Source organism: Haliotis rubra, unplaced genomic scaffold (genome assembly GCF_003918875.1).
Source record: "Haliotis rubra isolate DU_JTF1 unplaced genomic scaffold, ASM391887v1 Scf1440, whole genome shotgun sequence".
Lineage (NCBI taxonomy): Eukaryota > Metazoa > Mollusca > Gastropoda > Lepetellida > Haliotidae > Haliotis > Haliotis rubra.
Genome location: NW_025765382.1, coordinates 146,056 through 169,400, shown reverse-complemented (window position 1 = coordinate 169,400; position 23,345 = coordinate 146,056). Strand labels below are relative to the sequence as shown.

At 44.4% G+C, this 23,345-nt stretch overlaps 1 protein-coding gene across 1 annotated transcript; it reads left to right on the top strand.

The window, feature by feature from the left end:
• The first annotated feature begins 4,434 nt into the window (after positions 1-4,434).
• Positions 4,435-21,803, top strand: LOC124269358 (plasminogen-like). The gene is made up of 9 exons (XM_046704375.1): positions 4,435-4,646; positions 5,048-5,243; positions 7,233-7,368; positions 7,685-7,886; positions 8,456-8,621; positions 17,699-17,804; positions 17,902-18,073; positions 20,664-20,797; positions 21,525-21,803. Exons 1-9 carry the CDS (start codon positions 4,505-4,507, stop codon positions 21,705-21,707), a joined length of 1,437 nt encoding a protein of 478 aa, XP_046560331.1. The 5' UTR covers positions 4,435-4,504; the 3' UTR covers positions 21,708-21,803.
• The last annotated feature ends 1,542 nt before the right edge of the window (positions 21,804-23,345 follow it).

The window sequence follows — 23,345 nt, the reverse complement described above, 5'->3', positions numbered from 1 at the left end:
GAAAGATATGTTGAATGAATCTGAAAACTGAATAAAACAAAATTCTGGAATGTGCGTAGCAGTACTTCCCAAGGACTGTGGAAAGTCTCTAAATGTTTATCCGACCGAACGAGAGACAAATGATTTAGAACAATAACAGTGATCAGTCACACAGACTGTAGCTGTCTTAGGATAACTCCTGTTTTGTTAATTTGTTTCATTTATTTATCTGTGATATGTTATCAAAAGAGTCACATTCTACAAGATCTGGTTTGTGTATTTTTTTAAAAACATGAACATTCGTGTTACGTGGTGATTTCACTGCAGTAAATGTTGATGTGATGTTAGTGACTTTATACCTGGCCACACAGGTGAGATCTCAGGTTACAGTGATACTTTAGTTCCTCTATCTAGATATAAATGACAGTTTTATTCATTCAAAATAACAAAGATTGTGGATAATGTTTTGTCCATGTTATTAAACAATGTAAGGTTTGGCTCTTGTTGTCCATGTTATTAAACAATGTAAGGTTTGGCTCTTGTTGTCCATGTTATTAAACAATGTAAGGTTTGGCTCTTGTTGTCCATGTTATTGAACAATGTAAGGTTTGGCTCTTGTTGTCCATGTTATTAAACAATGTAAGGTTTGGCTCTTGTTGTCCATGTTATTAAACAATGTAAGGTTTGGCTCTTGTTGTCAATTTTCTGCATTATGATCATATCTTATATGCCGAAACCGAAACGGACCGAACCGAAGGCCTTGTACCGCAGAACGTACCATACTGTGGAAAGAGAGGACTGTTTCACCCCTAACTACTGGCATCATTGGTAAAGGTACGGCGTATGATGCACAAACACAGCTTGTCGCAAACGTCGAAACTGTTTCATAACCGGGAGATTTACCTTCGGCCTTCAGGCGATACCAAGATGTAATACTTGTCTTGTGACACATATTTGAAATCAAGATCAACGACATATCGACCAGGAAACTAAAAACAACGTTTGGTGGTGGTATTGAGGGGGTGATATGCCTACTCCTGATTTGGAGAACATGTCCTTAGAAGCTACGGACAACAGCCCAGCAATTGCGACAACCACCGCCAATGGGTTTTGGCTAAGCCAACTAGCGGTCTACTTCCTATTACACCGCATTTCAATAGCATTTTTACCCCTCATTACCCCCATCCTTGAGCGGCGTAGGCGTTGTTGGAGCGGTTCCACATCCGTCACAGAGAGAACCAAAGTTGATATGATAAGTCCCAAATACTAATGTTGATTATCTCCTGCTCTCTGAACAATATTCCAGTTCTTTCGGCCAGTGTACAGTCATCACTCATTACTTGATCAATAGTTGCTCGAGTTCGGTTGATTTGTGATCGAAGTGCATCTGTATTAGTGGAAGCCCCTCTAATTGGGATGATCTTTTTAAGTTACACAATCTGACGTTTACTAAAGTCATCCTGTTTCTCATAAGCCATACGCTGGTCGAGTGTGTTTAGTTTAGCTATGTTATTGATGAACAATCAGCGCATTGTCAATGCCCCGCGGGTTCCTGTAATTCAGGACCATCGTAAGTAATATATAATTGTTATCTTTGTCCTATCTACTTAATCTAACTAATCGTGATTATATTGTTTAATTTGCACCTGCGTTGTGCAGACATGTTCTGTCTGTCTGCATTCGGTGCACTGACTTAGCATTCACCTGATGAAGGAGCATGAATTAACTGAAACATCGCATAAAGAATAGAAAGAAGGTGTCATCCATAAAACATTTGATGTATTCCAGTTAGTCCAACTTCTACATGCCTTTCAATGACTTCAGGTATGTATGTAAACAGTACAACTATCTAATTTCTTTTTTATTGAGCACATTGATTAGATAGCAAAACCAGTCTTGTCCTGTTCTGTCAAAGTGCTGTCTGACTGACAAACCGAGGTTGGTACTACTAAACATACCAATGTCGTCTTTTCCCAACGTTGCAAAACACACAATGATGACGTCAGCTGAAGTGGTGTCATTTTGTACTTTCGTTACATAGGGGCGGTGGGGTAGCCTAGTGGTTAAAGCGTTCGCTCGTCACGCCGAAGATCCGGGTTCGATCCCCACATGGGTATAATGTGTGAAGCCCATTTCTAGTGTCCCCCTGGCGTGATATTGCTGGAATATTGCTAAAAGCGGCATTAAAGTATACTCACTCACTCACTTTCGTTACATTGGAAGATATGGCTGGTACTTTGTTGATAATTAGTCCAAATACATCTATATAATCAAGAGAGCACGGGTATCTAAGAACTAATTCACATATTACATCCATTTAGCTGGTATGCGCTTTCTCACGATGTGCGATATCATAATTTCTCATAATTTGTGACAAAACCAAAATGTATCCGGTTACAGTGTGTATCTGGACTAGCATCATGATACACAGAGTCGTCATAAACAGCAGATCCATTCCAAGTGAGTTAAATGACCCGGTATTGAGCATAGCAGAGTCAAGTCGCCATATCGTCACTCAAGAGAGGTCATTTATGGCAAGCTGTTTTATACATTACATGGATAACGTTATACATAAGCAAACAAATCCACTTGACGTATTGTTTTGTCGTTCAGGTATTGGGTAACCTTATATTTACTCACAGTTTCCCGAGAGATGCCAAATACAAAAATCGTCGCACTGTGCTTTTTTCTGATACGCTCAATTGCGGACAGTATTCAACCATGTCCACTTTTCAATCCGCCAAAGTATTCTACTTGAATTTACAACGTCGGATATCTGTGTTATTTTAAGTCGTAGGTAGATCCAGTGCTGCGCGGTGGTAATTCTCGCATTGTTGACCAATTGGTTCAGGGTTGTGTGGAGGACATTGTACCCTGGTGTATTTGTCCCACAACAATAAATATACCGTCAGCTAAAACCCTGTACCCTCGAGGTGTTCATTGTTGAAGAACCCCAAATGCCATGCTACTACAGCATCCCACTGCATCCCCAGCGATGTATCACCCGAGAACGTAGGATGGAAGCGCGTTTCAATTGCTGCCACATATCATTATTCAAATTTTAACTGCTTGAATATTTTCTACTATGATATTCACTTCTATGAGGAAACTGTTGTTGTGTTCATTGTAATTCCTGCATTCTGGTTGACTGACCTGGTCACGTGATATTACGTTCCTTTCCCAAATACTGTAAAAACGTAAAGCACACCAATCAAAGTGGACCACTACGGATTGTCGGGGAATCCCATTTAGTGGAAGGAATTCTCTTTTTACCGGTCATTCGTGCAGAGGACGTTTTAGCGATATTCATGTATGTTCGGGACCGCACAAACCACGTTTCGATACGAAACCAGGAATGAAAAACAGGCAAACTGAAGCGCAACAGGGGGTGGGGTTGGGGGCGTGGGTGGGTCTGTTCCTAAGTAGCCCTTTTTCAGCAGTGTCTACCCTTTCTTAGGAAACCTGTACTTGAATTTATAGTTACTGGTCATCTCATTTGAAAGAGCCACCTTCGTCCTGGTCGTTCTGTGAACCTTGTTTTCTTGCTACTCTCCGTTGTCATACTGTCGTTACTTTGTGGGCGTGTGAACTCATGATCACAAACTGACTAGTCACTTGATTCACGAAACGCCACAGTATGTTTTCCTTGGAATGTTTATAAATCTCGCAATTGCTGTCTGTTTTAACTGACACCATTGTAGATATTATATTTTGTTTCGTTGTCCAATTTAATGATAAGGATTGACTTAGTATTCTATTTCTGTTCATCTACACAGATTCTTGTTCAGCACTACGTTCAGGCTAGCTATTCTCGAAACGTTCGTAGCCCTACGAACTTCTTAAGCCCATTCTTAACACATTGGCTACGGTCGAAGTTACAAATTCTTAGGGCTACGAACGTTTCGAGAATAAGGGCCCTGGGCTTATAAGGTTGTCGAATGGCCCTCCCGATCATCAGATCGGAAACCAACTGAATATTTGTGGCACGAGCTGGATTGACGTGGATGACGTGGATCCTCAACCTCAGACCTTAGCTGCTGATTTGTTTCCGGCTATGTGGGTAGAATATCAAAACATTCTTAGACAGTTCTCCCGGAATATGAGCCAATCTATCGGACGCCGATGCCAGGCAACCATTGATGCTTATAGTGGTCACACAAGATACTGACTGCTCTGTGACCTTTCTGTACATGTCATTTGTTACGTCCAACCTCTACTTCCACTGGACATTAATGAACAATACATGTTCACCAGTGTTTTCTTTATCACCGTCCTGTATCATTCAGACTTACATGCATAAATATATGACCATTTTCACTTATGTATTTCTTCTTTTTTTTAGTAGTATATTATTATAATTATTATTGCTATTGTTACTATTACAATGAGACTGAATTCCTCCTGATCACGTGTGAAGGGTGCGCTATACCATGTGTACACACCTGACGTGGGAGAGGACAGCTGTGTACCACCAGATAACGCTGGCCGGCCCCATGCAGGAGTGCCACTGAACCTTAACACTACAATGGCAGAAATCGTGTCATGGGCTCTCCGAACTTTACTGATTTTTCTCGGGGCCCACGTGACGCATCAGTCTCTCTTCCAGCGCACCATTGTGTTCATCCGCGTCAACACAAACATCGGGGAAACTGTGTTCATGCGAGGAGGTAACCTAACAAGAAGCGCCTAACCCGTTCAGTGTCAACTAAGCATGACATCCTATATCCGTCGCCATACTTGCTTCAGTCAATCAAAGATTCGTAGTCTAGTGTGTTGACTTTTGCTAGAACACATAAAAACTAAGTCATAGAATATTGTGTGTTATTGCGTTAATCGAGCTTTGCCACATGAATGTTGGAAGCACGTGTATATATGTCACAGTGATTATACAAAGTCCACAAGCCAACAGCCACCTTGTGCACGTACAGCGTTTATCAAACTGGCCTTTACGACCCCACCTACTGTCCTAACTACAATGTTTGTTATATTTATGGGGTGATTCTTTATTACACAACGGGGAAATGTCAACATGTACGATGTAACGTGATATTTCTTGTCTACCCACTAGGAAGGGGCAACTGCTCTGCCGACGCATGTCACATACCCATCAAACATCGGATTGTACCAAAGCGCGCAGATGCTGGGGCCGACTACTCGTGGTCGTTAGGAGACCGGTACCTCGACTGGAATGGATTTGAGACAGGCCAGCACTCTTTCCACGGCCACAAGCCCCAGGGAACGCCAATGATATGGACCACGAATAAGTAATCGGGGTTTCTGAGTTTGCAGAATGGATGGGGTGATTGGTTTGTCTACTCCATGAACAGGGCAACAGTAAAGATCTAACTGCCTGCCTGTGTTTGTCGTACCTGACTTCTTGACGTCATTGAAACGTAACTGTATCTTACTATTTCAAACTGACACAGCTCAAATACAACTTCCTAATACAAGATGACATCACGTGACATAGTCAGCTACTTTCACTAAAACCTGAAGTTGAGACCACGTGACCTACTGAGATATTGTTCTATATACCTCCCTTCCTGAACTTGAGACCATGTGACCTACTGAGATATTGTTCTATATAGCTCCCTTCCTGAAGTTGAGACCATGTGACCTACTGAGATATTGTTCTATATAGCTCCCTTCCTGAAGTTGAGACCATGTGACCTACTGAGATATTGTTCTATATAGCTCCCTTCCTGAAGTTGAGACCACGTGACCTACTGAGATATTGTTCTATATACCTCCCTTCCTGAAGTTGAGACCACGTGACCTACTGAGATATTGTTCTATATACGTCCCTTCCTGAAGTTGAGACCATGTGACCTACTGAGATATTGTTCTATATACCTCCCTACCTGAAGTTGAGACCACTCGACCTACTGAGATATTGTTCTATATACCTCCCTTCCTGAAGTTGAGACCACTCGACCTACTGAGATATTGTTCTATATACCTCCCTTCCTGAAGTTGAGACCACGTTACCTACTGAAATATTGTTCTATATACCTCCCTTCCTGAAGTTGAGACCATGTGATCTACTGAGATATTGTTCTATATACCTCCCTTCCTGAAGTTGAGACCATGTGACCTACTGAGATATTGTTCTATATGCCTCCCTTCCTGAAGTTGAGACCACGTGACCTACTGAGATATTGTTCTATATGCCTCCCTTCCTGAAGTTGAGACCACGTGACCTACTGAGATATTGTTCTATATGCCTCCCTTCCTGAAGTTGAGACCACGTGACCTACTGAGATATTGTTCTATATACCTCCCTTCCTGAAGTTGAGACCATGTGACCTACTGAGATATTGTTCTATATGCCTCCCTACCTGAAGTTGAAACCACGTGACCTACAGAGATATTTCTTCTTTGATTGGCATTCTAGAATTTGGGTAGATGAAGAATGAGGACTATTTTTATGGATATACAACTTCTTTATTCGGTATAGGCGACGTTTCGACATAGATTCTAATGTCGTTGTCAGCTACTTGCTTAAAAATAGTCCTCATTCTTCTTCTTCTACTGAGATATTGTTCTATATACCTCCCTACCTGAAGTTGAGACCACGTGACCTACTGAGATATTGTTCTATAAACCTTCCTACCTGGAGTTGAGACCACGTGACCTACTGAGATATTGTTCTATAAACCTCCCTACCTGGAGTTGCGACCACGTGACCTACTTGCAGTGATATGTTTTAGATACGTTCAGGGCGGACCCAGTGTACACAATGACGGCTATTTTTTAAATGTACAAGATGAGGGCTATGTTTCAGATACGTTGGAGGCGGACCGAATGTCCATAAGCAGGCTATGTTTTAGACACGTTCAGGGCGAACCAAGTGTTTATAATGACGACTATGTTTTAGACACGTTCAGGGCGAACCAAGTGTTTATAATGACGACTATGTTTTAGACACGTTCAGGGCGAACCAAGTGTTTATAATGACGACTATGTTTTAGACACGTTCAGGGCGAACCAAGTGTTTATAATGACGACTATGTTTTAGACACGTTCAGGGCGAACCAAGTGTTTGTAATGACGACTATGTTTTAGACACGTTCAGGGCGAACCAAGTGTTTATAATGACGACTATGTTTTAGACACGTTCAGGGCGAACCAAGTGTTTATAATGACGACTATGTTTTAGACACTTTCAGGGCGAACCAAGTGTTTATAATGACGACTATGTTTTAGACACTTTCAGGGGGAACCAAGTGTTTATAATGACGGCTATGTTTTAGACACGTTCAGGGCGGACCTAGTGTAGACAATGACGGCTTCGGTTACACTTCGACTAACAAGCTGGGGAGCAACTTCTGGATGGTGGACATCGACATCGATTGTTCGCAAACATACAACGGCTGGTTTGAGTTTAAGGTTAGAAAGTTTTAAATTCGATCAATAATGGTCAATTAAAACAGATTGATTATACAACAAATTAAACTCTTAAAAGAGAATACTAATTCGCCAGTGAATCTAAGCACCGCCATTTGAAATGCTCGTCTAGCATGAAACGTCGGAATTAACTTATTCGCTGAGATATCAGATAGGGGTTCGCTGGATGATACGAGTCAGTGTTTCACAAACATATTTCTAACGAAAGCGTAGAGCACAACAAGGACTAAATCTACTGTTATCCGCTTCCTGGGTGCTGAGAACAAGAAACTGACTGAAACCCCGTCGTTATTTCCAGACCTACATAGTCGCAGGCGACAGAGGATCATGGGAACCGGACGTAGATCAAACCGAGGTTTGCGGAGGTGACGTCAATGGGAGAAGACCATACCGTTCGATAAATCACATAGCGTTGTGCGGAAAAATGAATATATTTTACTTCATGAACTATGGTTGCACCATCACCAATATAAATGACAGGCCACAGTCTGTAAATACAGGTATGCCACTCACTATCACCCACAGTATACTGGCCCTTTAAAGCTGTATTCTTTGAAAACCCACAGTCAACTCGCTCCTTACAGCGTTCTGTAAAGGCAAGGAAACTATTCGCCATCATTAGGAGTCAACTTGCTCCTTACAGCTGAGTTCTGTAAATGCAGGGAAATACGATACTTTCAGAAGGAGGCTGGTGTGAGGGTACGTTGTGTAGGCGAGAAGTTGCAACGTTCACTTGTCTGTCTTCTGCTCGTCACCTATGGCCGATGATACCTATGTCATCCAACATATACAACATGTAGTGTTTTCGTACTTTCCACAGTGTAAAGTGAGTAGTGCTCAAGTGTATATAATCACTGGGCTCAAAATAACAAAATGTCCACACCACAGGCAAACCGATTATCGCAGATATTAACCTACTGAGTGTGAATGTGAAACTTTTAAATTGTAAAAAACGCCAGTAGGTTTATCTGAATAGGAAGTGATGTGGAATCGATTTATTCACATATTTCCGGATGTCTTATGAAAGGATCCTTCTGTTTCAAGTCAAGGATAATTTGTTTTGCTAAAGATACATGTGGTCACAGACCTCGCTCACGCCGTATTGTTGGAGGCCATGCTGCCGACCTCGGGACTTGGCCGTGGATGGCGGAGGTCATGTACCAAGGCAACCATGGGTGTGGCGCTGTTCTAATCTCCCCCACATGGGCTGTGACAGCAGGCCACTGCGTCCGAACGTTAGTACCCTGGTACTGTGTGTACCTTTATCTCGTGTGTATCTCTGTATCAGAACGTTAGTATCCTGGTATTGTGTGTACCTTTATCTCGTGTGTTTCTCTGTATCAGAACGTTAGTACCCTGGTATTGTGTGTACCTTTATCTCGTGTGTTTCTCTGTATCAGAACGTTAGTACCCTGGTATTGTGTGTACCTTTATCTCGTGTGTATCTCTGTATCAGAACGTTAGTATCCTGGTATTGTGTGTACCTTTATCTCGTGTGTATCAGAACGTTAGTATCCTGGTATTATGTATTATGTACCTTTATCTCGTGTGTATCTCTGTATCAGAACGTTAGTACCCTGGTATTGTGTGTACTCTGTATCAGAACGTTAGTAGAACGTTAGTATCTGGTATTGTGTGTACCTTTATCTCGTGTGTATCTCTGTATCAGAACGTTAGTACCCTGGTATTGTGTGTACCTTTATCTCGTGTGTATCTCTGTATCAGAACGTTAGTATCCTGGTATTGTGTGTACCTTTATCTCGTGTGTATCTCTGTATCAGAACGTTAGTATCCTGGTATTGTGTGTACCTTTATCTCGTGTGTATCTCTGTATCAGAACGTTAGTATCCTGGTATTGTGTGTACCTTTATCTCGTGTGTTACCTCTCTGTATCAGAACGTTAGTACCCTGGTATTGTGTGTACCTTTATATCTCGTGTGTATCTCTGTATCAGAACGTTAGTACCCTGGTATTGTGTGTACCTTTATCTCGTGTGTATCTCTGTATCAGAACGTTAGTATCCTGGTATTGTGTGTACCTTTATCTCGTGTGTATCTCTGTATCAGAACGTTAGTATCCTGGTATTGTGTGTACCTTTATCTCGTGTGTATCTCTGTATCAGAACGTTAGTATCCTGGTATTGTGTGTACCTTTATCTCGTGTGTATCTCTGTATCAGAACGTTAGTATCCTGGTATTGTGTGTACCTTTATCTCGTGTGTATCTCTGTATCAGAACGTTAGTACCCTGGTATTGTGTGTACCTTTATCTCGTGTGTATCTCTGTATCAGAACGTTAGTATCCTTTAGTATTGTGTGTACCTTTATCTCGTGTGTATCTCTGTATCAGAACGTTAGTATCCTGGTATTGTGTGTACCTTTATCTCGTGTGTATCTCTGTATCAGAACGTTAGTACCCTGGTATTGTGTGTACCTTTATCTCGTGTGTATCTCTGTATCAGAACGTTAGTATCCTGGTATTGTGTGTACCTTTATCTCGTGTGTATCTCTGTATCAGAACGTTAGTACCCTGGTATTGTGTGTACCTTTATCTCGTGTGTATCTCTGTATCAGAACGTTAGTACCCTGGTATTGTGTGTACCTTTATCTCGTGTGTATCTCTGTATCAGAACGTTAGTATCCTGGTATTGTGTGTACCTTTATCTCGTGTGTATCTCTGTATCAGAACGTTAGTATCCTGGTATTGTGTGTACCTTTATCTCGTGTGTATCTCTGTATCAGAACGTTAGTATCCTGGTATTGTGTGTACCTATCTCGTGTGTGTACCTTTATCTCGTGTGTATCTCTGTATCAGAACGTTAGTATCCTGGTATTGTGTGTACCTTTATCTCGTGTGTATCTCTGTATCAGAACGTTAGTACCCTGGTATTGTGTGTACCTTTATCTCGTGTGTATCTCTGTATCAGAACGTTAGTACCCTGGTATTGTGTGTACCTTTATCTCGTGTGTATCTCTGTATCAGAACGTTAGTACCCTGGTATTGTGTGTACCTTTATCTCGTGTGTCTCTGTATCAGAACGTTAGTACCCTGGTATTGTGTGTACCTTTATCTCGTGTGTATCTCTGTATCAGAACGTTAGTACCCTGGTATTGTGTGTACCTTTATCTCGTGTGTATCTCTGTATCAGAACGTTAGTATCCTGGTATTGTGTGTACCTTTATCTCGTGTGTATCTCTGTATCAGAACGTTAGTATCCTGGTATTGTGTGTACCTTTATCTCGTGTGTATCTCTGTATCAGAACGTTAGTATCCTGGTATTGTGTGTACCTTTATCTCGTGTGTATCTCTGTATCAGAACGTTAGTACCCTGGTATTGTGTGTACCTTTATCTCGTGTGTATCTCTGTATCAGAACGTTAGTATCCTGGTATTGTGTGTACCTTTATCTCGTGTGTTTCTCTGTATCAGAACGTTAGTACCCTGGTATTGTGTGTACCTTTATCTCGTGTGTATCTCTGTATCAGAACGTTAGTATCCTGGTATTGTGTGTACCTTTATCTCGTGTGTATCTCTGTATCAGAACGTTAGTACCCTGGTATTGTGTGTACCTTTATCTCGTGTGTATCTCTGTATCAGAACGTTAGTATCCTTGTATTGTGTGTACCTTTATCTCGTGTGTATCTCTGTATCAGAACGTTAGTACCCTGGTATTGTGTGTACCTTTATCTCGTGTGTATCTCTGTATCAGAACGTTAGTACCCTGGTATTGTGTGTACCTTTATCTCGTGTGTATCTCTGTATCAGAACGTTAGTACCTGGTATTGTGTGTACCTTTATCTCGTGTGTATCTCTGTATCAGAACGTTAGTATCCTTGTATTGTGTGTACCTTTATCTCGTGTGTATCTCTGTATCAGAACGTTAGTACCCTTGTATTGTGTGTACCTTTATCTCGTGTGTATCTCTGTATCAGAACGTTAGTACCCTTGTAATTGTGTGTACCTTTATCTCGTGTGTATCTCTGTATCAGAACGTTAGTACCCTGGTATTGTGTGTGTACCTTTATCTCGTGTGTATCCTCTGTATCAGAACGTTAGTATCCTGGTATTGTGTGTACCTTTATCTCGTGTGTATCTCTGTATCAGAACGTTAGTATCCTGGTATTGTGTGTACCTTTATCCAAGATCGTGTGTATCTCTGTATCAGAACGTTAGTACCCTTGTATTGTGTGTACCTTTATCTCGTGTGTATCTCTGTATCAGAACGTTAGTACCCTGGTATTGTGTGTACCTTTATCTCGTGTGTATCTCTGTATCTAAACGTTATTATCCTAGTATTGTGTGTACGTTTATACAAGATCATGTGTATCTCGGTATCAGAAAGTTCCTTGTATCAGGTCATGGTCATCCCTGTATCAGGTCGTGGGCAGCCCTGTATCAGGCCGTGGGCAGCCCTGTATCAGGTCACGGGCATCCCGGTGTCAGGTCGTGGTCACCTCTGTATTAGGTCGTTGGTATCCTTGTATCAGGTCGTGGGTATCCTTGTATCAGGTCGTTGGTATCCCTGTATCAGGTCGTGGGTATCCTTGTATCAGGTCGTGGTCATCCCTGTATCAGGTCGTGGGTGTCCTTGTATCAGGTCGTGGGTATCCTTGTATCAGGTCGTGTTCATCCCTGTATCAGGTCGTTGGTATCCTTGTATGAGGCCGTGTACCCTGTATCAGGTCGTGGGCATCCCTGTATCAGAACGTTAGGTATCCTGGTATCAGGTCGTGGTCACCTCTATCTCGTGTGTATCGTTGTATCAGAACTTTAGTATCAGGTCGTGTGTATCCTTGTATCAGGTCGTGGGTATCCCTGTATCAGGTCGTTGGTATCCTTGTATCCTTTAGGTCGTGGTCATCCCTGTATCAGGTCGTGGGTATCCTTGTATCAGGTCCTTTATCTCGGGTATCCTTGTATCAGGTCGTGGTCATCCCTGTATCAGGTCGTGGGTATCCTTGTATCAGGTCGTGGGTATCCTTGTATCAGGTCGTGGTCATCCCTGTATCAGGTCGTGGGTATCCTTGTATCTGGTCAGTGGGCATACCTGTATCAGGTCGTGGGTATCCTTGTATCAGGCCGTGGGCAGCCCTGTATCAGGTCGTGGGCAGCCCTGTATCAGGTCGTGGTCATCCCTGTATCAGGTCGTGGTATCCCTGTATCAGGTCGTACGGGCATCCCGGTGTCAGGTCGTTTGTCACCTCTGTATTAGGTCGTTGGTATCCTTGTATCAGGTCGTGGTATCCTTGTATCAGGTCGTGGGTATCCCTGTATCAGGTCGTGGGTATCCCTGTATCAGGTCGTGGGCATCCCTGTATCAGGTCGTGGGCATCCCTGTATCAGGTCGTGGGCATCCTTGTATCAGGTCGTGGGCATCCCGGTGTCAGGTCGTGGTCACCTCTGTATTAGGTCGTTGGTATCCTTGTATCAGGTCGTGGGTATCCTTGTATCAGGTCGTGGGTATCCCTGTATCAGGTCGTGGGTATCCTTGTATCAGGTCGTGGTCATCCCTGTATCAGGTCGTGGGTGTCCTTGTATCAGGTCGTGGGTATCCTTGTATCAGGTCGATGTCATCCCTGTATCAGGTCGTGGGTATCCTTGTATCAGGTCGTGGGTATCCTTGTATCAGGTCGTGGTCATCCCTGTATCAGGTCGTGGGTATCCTTGTATCAGGTCGTGGATATCCTTGTATCTGGCTGTGGGCATCCCTGTATCAGGTCGTGGGCATCCCTGTATCAGGTCGTGGGCATACCTGTATCAGGTCGTGGGTATCCTTGTATCAGGCCGATGGCAGCCCTGTATCAGGTCGTGGGCAGCCCTGTATCAGGTCGTGGGCAGCCCTGTATCAGGTCGTGGGCATCCCTGTATCAGGTCACGGGCATCCCGGTGTCAGGTCGTGGTCACCTCTGTATTAGGTCGTTGGTATCCTTGTATCAGGTCGTGGGTATCCTTGTATCAGGTCGTGGGTATCCCTGTATCAGGTCGTGGGTATCCTTGTATCAGGTCGTGGTCATCCCTGTATCAGGTCGTGGGTGTCCTTGTATCAGGTCGTGGGTATCCTTGTATCAGGTCGTGGTCATCCCTGTATCAGGTCGTGGGTATCCTTGTATGAGGCCGTGGGCAGCCCTGTATCAGGTCGTGGGCATCCCTGTATCAGGTCGTGGGCATCCCGGTGTCAGGTCGTGGTCACCTCTGTATTAGGTCGTTGGTATCCTTGTATCAGGTCGTGGGTATCCTTGTATCAGGTCGTGGGTATCCCTGTATCAGGTCGTGGGTATCCTTGTATCAGGTCGTGGTCATCCCTGTATCAGGTCGTGGGTGTCCTTGTATCAGGTCGTGGGTATCCTTGTATCAGGTCGTGGTCATCCCTGTATCAGGTCGTGGGTATCCTTGTATCAGGTCGTGGGTATCCTTGTATCAGGTCGTGGTCATCCCTGTATCAGGTCGTGGGTATCCTTGTATCAGGTCGTGGGCATACCTGTATCAGGTCGTGGGTATCCTTGTATCAGGCCGTGGGCAGCCCTGTATCAGGTCGTGGGCAGCCCTGTATCAGGTCGTGGGCAGCCCTGTATCAGGTCGTGGGCATCCCTGTATCAGGTCACGGGCATCCCGGTGTCAGGTCGTGGTCACCTCTGTATTAGGTCGTTGGTATCCTTGTATCAGGTCGTGGGTATCCTTGTATCAGGTCGTGGGTATCCCTGTATCAGGTCGTGGGTATCCTTGTATCAGGTCGTGGTCATCCCTGTATCAGGTCGTGGGTGTCCTTGTATCAGGTCGTGGGTATCCTTGTATCAGGTCGTGTTCATCCCTGTATCAGGTCGTGGGTATCCTTGTATGAGGCCGTGGGCAGCCCTGTATCAGGTCGTGGGCATCCCTGTATCAGGTCGTGGGCATCCCGGTGTCAGGTCGTGGTCACCTCTGTATTAGGTCGTTGGTATCCTTGTATCAGGTCGTGGGTATCCTTGTATCAGGTCGTGGGTATCCCTGTATCAGGTCGTGGGTATCCTTGTATCAGGTCGTGGTCATCCCTGTATCAGGTCGTGGGTGTCCTTGTATCAGGTCGTGGGTATCCTTGTATCAGGTCGTGGTCATCCCTGTATCAGGTCGTGGGTATCCTTGTATCAGGTCGTGGGTATCCTTGTATCAGGTCGTGGGCATCCCTGTATCAGGTCGTGGGTATCCTTGTATCAGGTCTCGGGCATACCTGTATCAGGTCGTGGGTATCCTTGTATCAGGCCGTGGGCAGCCCTGTATCAGGTCGTGGGCAGCCCTGTATCAGGTCGTGGTCATCCCTGTATCAGGTCGTGGGTATCCCTGTATCAGGTCGTGGGCATCCCTGTATCAGGCCGTGGGTATCCCTGTATCAGGTCGTGGGCATCCCTGTATCAGGTCGTGGGCATCCCTGTATCAGGTCGTGGGCATCCCTGTATCAGGTCGTGGGTATCCTTGTAGCAGGTCGTGGATATCCTTGTAGCAGGCCTTTGGTACTTTTGTATCAGATCCTTAGTATCTTTGCATCAGATCGTTAGTAACCTTTTATTAGATCTTGTGTGTCCTAGTTTTAGATCGTGTGTATTCTAGTATCAGCTCGTTAGTACCCTGTTATCAGATTGTTTGTACCCTTGCATCAGATCGTTCATGACGCTGCATCAGGTTGTTAGTATTCATGGAACATGTTTGTATCAGAAGGTCGTGGGCAGCCCTGTATCAGGCCGTGGGTATCCCTGTATCAGGTCGTGGGTATCCCTGTATCAGGTCGTGGGCATCCCTGTATCAGGCCGTGGGCAGCCCTGTATCAGGTCGTGGGCAGCCCTGTATCAGGTCGTGGGCATCCCTGTATCAGGTCGTGGGTATCCCTGTATCAGGTCGTGGGCATCCCTGTATCAGGCCGTGGGTATCCCTGTATCAGGTCGTGGGTATCCCTGTATCAGGTCGTGGGTATCCTTGTATCAGGTCGTGGGCATCCCTGTATCAGGTCCTGTATCAGGCCATCCCTGTATCAGGTCGTGGGTATCCTTGTAGCAGGTCGTGGATATCCTTGTAGCAGGCCTTTGGTACTTTTGTATCAGATCCTTAGTATCTTTGCATCAGATCGTTAGTAACCTTTTATTAGATCTTGTGTGTCCTAGTTTTAGATCGTGTGTATTCTAGTATCAGCTCGTTAGTACCCTGTTATCAGATTGTTTGTACCCTTGCATCAGATCGTTCATGACGCTGCATCAGGTTGTTAGTATTCATGGAACATGTTTGTATCAGAAGGTCGTGGGCAGCCCTGTATCAGGCCGTGGGTATCCCTGTATCAGGTCGTGGGTATCCTTGTATCAGGTCGTGGGCAGCCCTGTATCAGGTCGTGGGCAGCCCTGTATCAGGTCGTGGGTATCCCTCAGGTCGTGGGCAGCCCCTGTATCAGGTCGTGTTTCAGGTCAGGGTCCCCTGTATCAGGTCGTGGGCATCCCTGTATCAGTATCAGGTCGGGGTATCCTTGTATCAGTGGGCCGTGGGCAGCCCTGTATCAGGTCGTGGGCAGCCCTGTATCAGGTCGTGGGCAGCCCTGTATCAGGTCGTGGGCAGCCCTGTATCAGGCCGTGGGCAGCCCTGTATCAGGTCATGGGTATCCTTGTATCAGGTCGTGGGTATCCTTGTATCAGGTCGTGGGCATCCCTGTATCAGGTCGTGGGTATCCTTGTATCAGGCCGTGGGCAGCCCTGTATCAGGTCGTGGGCAGCCCTGTATCAGGTCGTGGGCAGCCCTGTATCAGGTCGTGGGCATCCCTGTATCAGGTCGTGGGCATCCCTGTATCAGGTCGTGGGCAGCCCTGTTTCAGGTCGTGGGTATCCTTGTATCAGGTCGTGGGCATCCCTGTATCAGATCGTGGGTATCCCTGTATCAGGTCGTCGGTATCCTTGTATCAGGTCGTGGGCATCCCTGTATCAGATCGTGGGTATCCTTGTAGCAGGTCGTGGGTATCCTTGTAGCAGGCCTTTGGTACTTTTGTATCAGATCCTTAGTATCTTTGCATCAGATCGTTAGTAACCTTTTATCTGATCTTGTGTGTCCTAGTTTTAGATCGTGTGTATTCTAGTATCAGCTCGTTAGTACCCTGTTATCAGATTGTTTGTACCCTTGCATCAGATCGTTCATGACGCTGTATCAGGTTGTTAGTATACATGTTTGTATCAAAAGGATCAGAGGATTAAAAATGGATCTTTCTCAGAATTTACTAACGTGTAGGAAATATTTAGCATTTTGAAGCAGATCTGTGTCCTTGAGTGAGAATTCTCAGTGTCCTTGTGTCAGATCCTCTCTGTACTTGTTTCAGTTCCTCTCTTTCCTTTTGTCAGATCTTTTCTGAACTTCTTTCAGATCCTCTCAGTGCTTGTGTCAGATCATAGTGCCCTTGTGTCACATCTTCGGTGTCCTTGTGTCACATCTGCGCTGTGCGGCAGATCATCAGTGTCCATGTGTCAGATCCTCAATGTCCTTGTGTCAGATCCCCCATGTCCTTGTGTCAGATCATCCATGTCATTGTGTCAGATCCTCAGTGTCCTTGTGTGAGATCATCTGTGTCTTTCAGTGAGATCTTCAGTGTCCATGTATAAGATTTTTATTGTCCTTGTATAAGATCATCTGTGTCCTCGAGTGAGATCCTCTCCATCCTTGTGTCAGATCCTCCATGTCCTTATGTCAGATCCTCCATGCCCTTGTGTTAGATCCTTCATGTCCTTGTGTCAGGTCCTCCATGTCCTTGTGTCAGGTCCTCCATGCCCTTGTGTCAGGTCCTCCATGTCCTTGTGTCAGATCCTCAGTGTCCTTGTGTCAGATCCTTCATATCCTTGTGTCAGATCCTCCATGGCCTGTGTCAGGTCCTCCATGCCATTGTGTCAGGTCATCCATGCCCTTGTGTCAGGTGATCCATGTCCTTGTGTCAGATCCTTCATATCCTTGTGTCAGATCCTCCATGCCCTTGTGTCAGATCCTCCATGCCCTTGTGTCAGATCCCCCATGCCCTTGTGTCAGGTCATCCATGTCCTTGTGTCAGGTCATCCATGCCCTTGTATCAGGTCATCCATGTCCTTGTGTCAGGTCATCCATGTCCTTGTGTCAGGTCATCCATGCCCTTGTGTCAGGTCATCCATGCCATTGTGTCAGGTCCACCATGTCCTTGTGTCAGATCCTCAGTTTCCTTGTGTCAGATCCTCCATGTATGAATCTTACATCAGACTGCCTGTCAGATACATCCTTATATTAGACTGTGACTGTAGGCTGTCTGTTCCAGAGCTAAATCCAGTGGCAATGGGCCGTCGTTTGTTTCAGAGCTAAAACCAGTGGACCGTGGGCGACTGTGGTACGAGTAGGGGAAACAAACCGGCACAAGATCAGTGGAAAAGAAAAAGATTACTTTGTCAAACACATAATCAAGGTAAGTATTTACTTTCCTGTTCTCAATAATTACACTCTAAGCCTCGGTGCTGTCATAAAAAACAGTCTTCCTTCACTTTCTCCCCTTACTATTGCAGCACCCTCTATTCGACCAAACAAAGCCCAACCATGACATTGCTCTTTTGGAACTCCTGACCCCAGTGTACGCAGAACATGATGACGTCACAGCGGCATGTTTACCAGCCGGATATCTCTTGGATGGATTCGTAAACAAGGAATGTTGGGCGATCGGATGGGGAAGTACCAACGGTAACTGTATGATGATGGTTATTATGGTTAACATAATGATGGGGACAAGGAGGCGGCGACTAGAAGGCCCACACTTCAATAACCGCTGGTTAGACTATACATCACGTAGGGAAAACAGGATGGCATTTCTGTATACACTCTTCAAAAAGGAAACGCAAAGGTGATTTTGAGAATATTGGACTCCCGTAGCTGCGGCAAAAACAATACAAATATACTATTTAGTTCCAAAACGTCAACTCAAATAAACAGAAACACAACAATATAGGCTACTATAGACGTGTGAAATTTCACCCTTTGACCAGTATCAGTAAATTGATACAGGATAATATGACCATATATCACGTAGATAATACAGGATAGTATGTGTATAAATCAGTTAGGTGACACGGGATACTATGTCTATATATCAGTTAGATGACACGGGATACTGTGTCTATATATCAGTTAGATGACACGGGATACTATGTCTATATATCAGTTAGGTGACACGGGATACTATGTCTATATATCAGTTAGATGACACGGGATACTATGTCTATATATCAGTTAGGTGACACGGGATACTATGTCTATATATCAGTTAGATGACACGGGATACTATGTCTATGACACGGGATACTATGTCTATATATCAGTTAGATGACACGGGATACTATGTCTATATATCAGTTAGGTGACACGGGATACTATGTCTATATATCAGTTAGATGACACGGGATACTATGTCTATATATCAGTTAGATGACACGGGATACTATGTCTATATATCAGTTAGATGACACGGGATACTATGTCTATATATCAGTTAGATGACACGGGATACTATGTCTATATATCAGTTAGATGACACGGGATACTATGTCTATATATCAGTTAGATGACACGGGATACTATGTCTATATATCAGTTAGGTGACACGGGATACTATGTCTATATATCAGTTAGATGACACGGGATACTATGTCTATATATCAGTTAGGTGACACGGGATACTATGTCTATATATCAGTTAGGTGACACGGGATACTATGTCTATATATCAGTTAGATGACACGGGATACTATGTCTATATATCAGTTAGGTGACACGGGATACTATGTCTATATATCAGTTAGGTGACACGGGATACTATGTCTATATATCAGTTAGGTTACACGGGATACTGTGTCTATATATCAGTTAGGTGACACGGGATACTATGTCTATATATCAGTTAGGTTACACGGGAGATACTGTGTCTATATATCAGTTAGGTGACACGGGATACTATGTCTATATATCAGTTAGGTGACACGGGATACTGTGTCTATATATCAGTTAGGTGACACGGGATACTGTGTCTATATATCAGTTAGGTTACACGGGATACTGTGTCTATATATCAGTTAGGTGACACGGGATACTGTGTCTATATATCAGTTAGGTGACACGGGATACTGTGTCTATATATCAGTTAGGTGACACGGGATACTATGTCTATATATCAGTTAGGTGACACGGGATACTGTGTCTATATATCAGTTAGGTGACACGGGATACTATGTCTATATATCAGTTAGATGACACGGGATACTGTGTCTATATATCAGTTAGGTGACACGGGATACTATGTCTATATATATCAGTTAGATGACACGGGATACTATGTCTATATATTAGATGACAGGGATTAGGTCAGTTACACGGGATACTGTGTCTATATATCAGTTAGGTGACACGGATACTATGTCTATATATCAGTTAGGTGACACGGGATACTATGTCTATATATCAGTTAGGTGACACGGGATACTGTGTCTATATATCAGTTAGGTGACACGGGATACTATGTCTATATATCAGTTAGGTGACACGGGATACTATGTCTATATATCAGTTAGATGACACGGGATACTATGTCTATATATCAGTTAGGTGACACGGGATACTGTGTCTATATATCAGTTAGGTGACACGGGATACTATGTCTATATATCAGTTAGGTGACACGGGATACTATGTCTATATATCAGTTAGGTGATCGAGGATGGTATGTCTATGGGCAGAGTGGCATGTAATTCAAGTTGTCAATACTTGAGATTGGGGAAACAGGGTGGCATGTAATTCAAGCAGAAAAAAATTGAGGCAGGGGAGAAGGGGTGGCATGTAATTCAAGACGTCAATACTTGAGGCAGGGGAGACGGGGTGGCATGTAATTCAAGTGGTCAATAATTGAGGCAGGTGAGACGGGGTGGCATGTAATTCGAGTGGTCAATATTTGAGGCAGTCGATACGGGGTGGCATGTACTTCAAGACGTCAATACTTCAGGCAGTCGAGACGCGGTGGCATGTAATTCAAGTGGTCAATACTTAAGGGCAGGCGAGACGGGGTGGCATGTACTTGAAGTGGTAAATTTATGAGGCAGGGGAGACGGGGTGGCATGTAATTCGAGTGGTCAATATTTGAGGCAGTCGATACGGGGTGGCATGTAATTCAAGCTAGCTAGTGGTCAATAATTGAGGCAGTCGATACGGGGTGAGAGTCAGGGGAGAGGGAAGAGTATGGTAGTTTCTACCGGGTAGTATGTACTTAAGGACCTCAATCCTTCAGGTGTTGGAGACCGCATGAGACTACAAGAGGTCAGGGTTAACGTGGCAACTAACTCAGCTTGTCATGGTTACTATGGGAACAACGTGACGACCCGCGACCTCTGTGCCGGACTTGGTGCAAACTCTGCCTGTGGGGTAAGTCGCACAGCTTCTACCGTGTACTGTAGAAGAATGGCATAAGAATTGCTTTGAACGAGATTTGATTTATGATGGCTAAACCTTATCAAGAAGCAGGAACTGTAACAGCAAACAGCGTCCACGGGTTAAGATAGAACACACACTCGTCTCGAATAGAATGCCTGTGCATTATCAAGGCGATAACGATGAGGAGATGATCAAAGAACATTGATTGCATATCCAAAATCGACGATGTTGCAACATAGATATAGATAAATTCATTTCTTGCAAGCGATAAACATTGACAACGTGGCGTCATTGTAATCGTCTTGGGCGTTTGCTTATGCCGCTCACTGAATTTTAATACAATCGTCGTCATCGGAAGAGTGTTTGGATTCCATTGCACATGTCCAACCATAAACCAGAACTGTAAATATTGGGAAAACTTAGTTATTACGTGTAACCTGTGTGGTTGCTGGTGGGGTAACGTTCACTGTTAGGGGTTGAGCCACAACCTGCATGGATTCCAAGAGTCTGATACTGCACTTTCCATATTATTCGCAGCGAATAGCTGCCTAAATCTCGTGCTGCTTAAATCAGTATGGACTAACTCGTTGTATGAGTTAATCCCCCTGACAAGCGTTCACATTGACCACAAGGCTACCCACGGCCACAGGAATCCTTTAGCTCAGAGGCTGTCACTGACGAACGCACCACACATCATTTGTACTCTTTTTTCTTTCAGGGCGATTCCGGAAGTCCCCTCTCCTGTCAGGTCAAAGGTCGATGGGTTGTTGCAGGCATCGTTTCCTGGGGAGATGATGGTTGCCAAGGACGCCCGACTGTTTTCACGCGTATATCAGCCTATCTCCACTGGGTAAAATCAGTAACAGGAATTGATATCTCGCAAAATACCATAATTGGATAATAAACAGTCACCCAGGTGGCACTCAACCCACGAACCAAGAATGTACTGGAATCTCTTCTCAAAAAGTGTTTCTATAAAGTCATTCCCTGAATTTTACTCATAAATTCCTTTTGATTTTGGGAACCAGGAATTGTTTTACTAGATTCCTTAGCTTGAACGGTCTGGACCAAACTTGGGCCTGTGACAAAAACACACACATGCGCATGCGCACATTCACAGTTCGCTACATGTACAGTCAGCTTGACCTTGAGCCTGTCTAGGAAGTCAGGGATCCCACTCAGGTGTGAATCCCGCTCCGCTTTATTGATGTAAGTGTCAACACCAACAAGGTTGCCGGTAATGACATTGAAACGATGGAAGATTCCTGGAGCGTTGCTGACCCAAAACCTCTTCACATTGTATTGATAAAGACCGTATGGAGTCACACAAGCTAAAACCCACTTGGTACCAAGGTTGTTGGACAGAATCTGAAATTTGAGGTTGATTTTGTTGATGGCGGTGTACTGCTGGACGGTACAGCGATGGAAATAAACCAGGAGTCGGTCGTTTGTGGAGAAGCTTTCTGAGAAGCCATTGCATCAATTGCACATTGCACTGGATGAAGTCGGCTGGTCTTAAATGTGAAACAGAGGGCTTCCTTTTTGCTGCCCAGGATCAGTCACTTCCCACTCGCAAAATGTGATTCTAAAAGAAAATATTAACATGAAATGTTAACTTTGCAATGAATTTAAAGAAACTGTCCAGCACCTTATCGGTGGATGGCCTTCCTTGGCACAAACAGCATATCTGAACCAACATGATGGCATGACCCGTTGCTTTTACTACCGTCTCCGCTGTGCCTTTGGCTTTGATTCTGAGGCTCATCCATGCTACGACACTGAAGATGTCCAGTGCGTCATGGAAAATGACAGTTGTAAACTTCTTTGGAATAGGCCATATACAGCTTCAGAAGAATTCCAGACAACAAACCAATGCATTTATTTACATCGTTCATTTTTCTGTCCCTTTTGACAGCAATCTGATCAGCAAGATTCAGAAAGAGCATGCTAAATATGCGGACCTCACCTTTGAAATGTCTCGCATGCATCCCATGTACACTGACGTCAGACTCCCCATTGTCCTCGTCGCCCATGCTTTCAGTACCTTCTGATGTCTTGGCGCAGATCAGGAGAGTGCCCTGGTTCTCCAACGGGAGCACAGCCATCCTGACACCCTGGGTGCTGCAGAAGGCTGCAGTGTTGGGGAGTCTACATATTCTCCGAAAGTTCTTGGTGGGTTCGAGTATGCAGCGTTTACTGGGAAAAGTCCAATACGCTGTCTGGGCTGCGTGTAGAGAGAACAAGGGCACTGAGCTGATGATGAGCCTTACCAGCCTGACTGTGCCCGGATCACCCGAACCCTCTCTGCTGCATTTGTCATCATAATCTGTAAAACATAATAATGATAATAATGTGGGTATTTGTGTAGCCCTACATTCAGGTACTAATACCCGATCATGGCGCTACAATAGTATTGAAGATTCTTGGTAGAGAGAGTCACGTGTAAAACCTTCTAAAACCACATTTACATATTTTATGTCTGCGGAGAATGTGTAACTACCTTTAGGTTTCGACACAAGCATGCAAGATGAACTCCACT

Bases quoted from the DNA above. Each gene is read 5' to 3' on its own strand.
- LOC124269358 (XM_046704375.1), top strand. From the start codon at position 4,505: ATGGCAGAAATCGTGTCATGGGCTCTCCGAACTTTACTGATTTTTCTC. The intron at 7,887-8,455 runs GTATGCCACTCA...GTTTTGCTAAAG, and splicing joins GCCACAGTCTGTAAATACAG to ATACATGTGGTCACAGACCT. The intron at 18,074-20,663 runs GTAACTGTATGA...TCAATCCTTCAG, and splicing joins CGGATGGGGAAGTACCAACG to GTGTTGGAGACCGCATGAGA.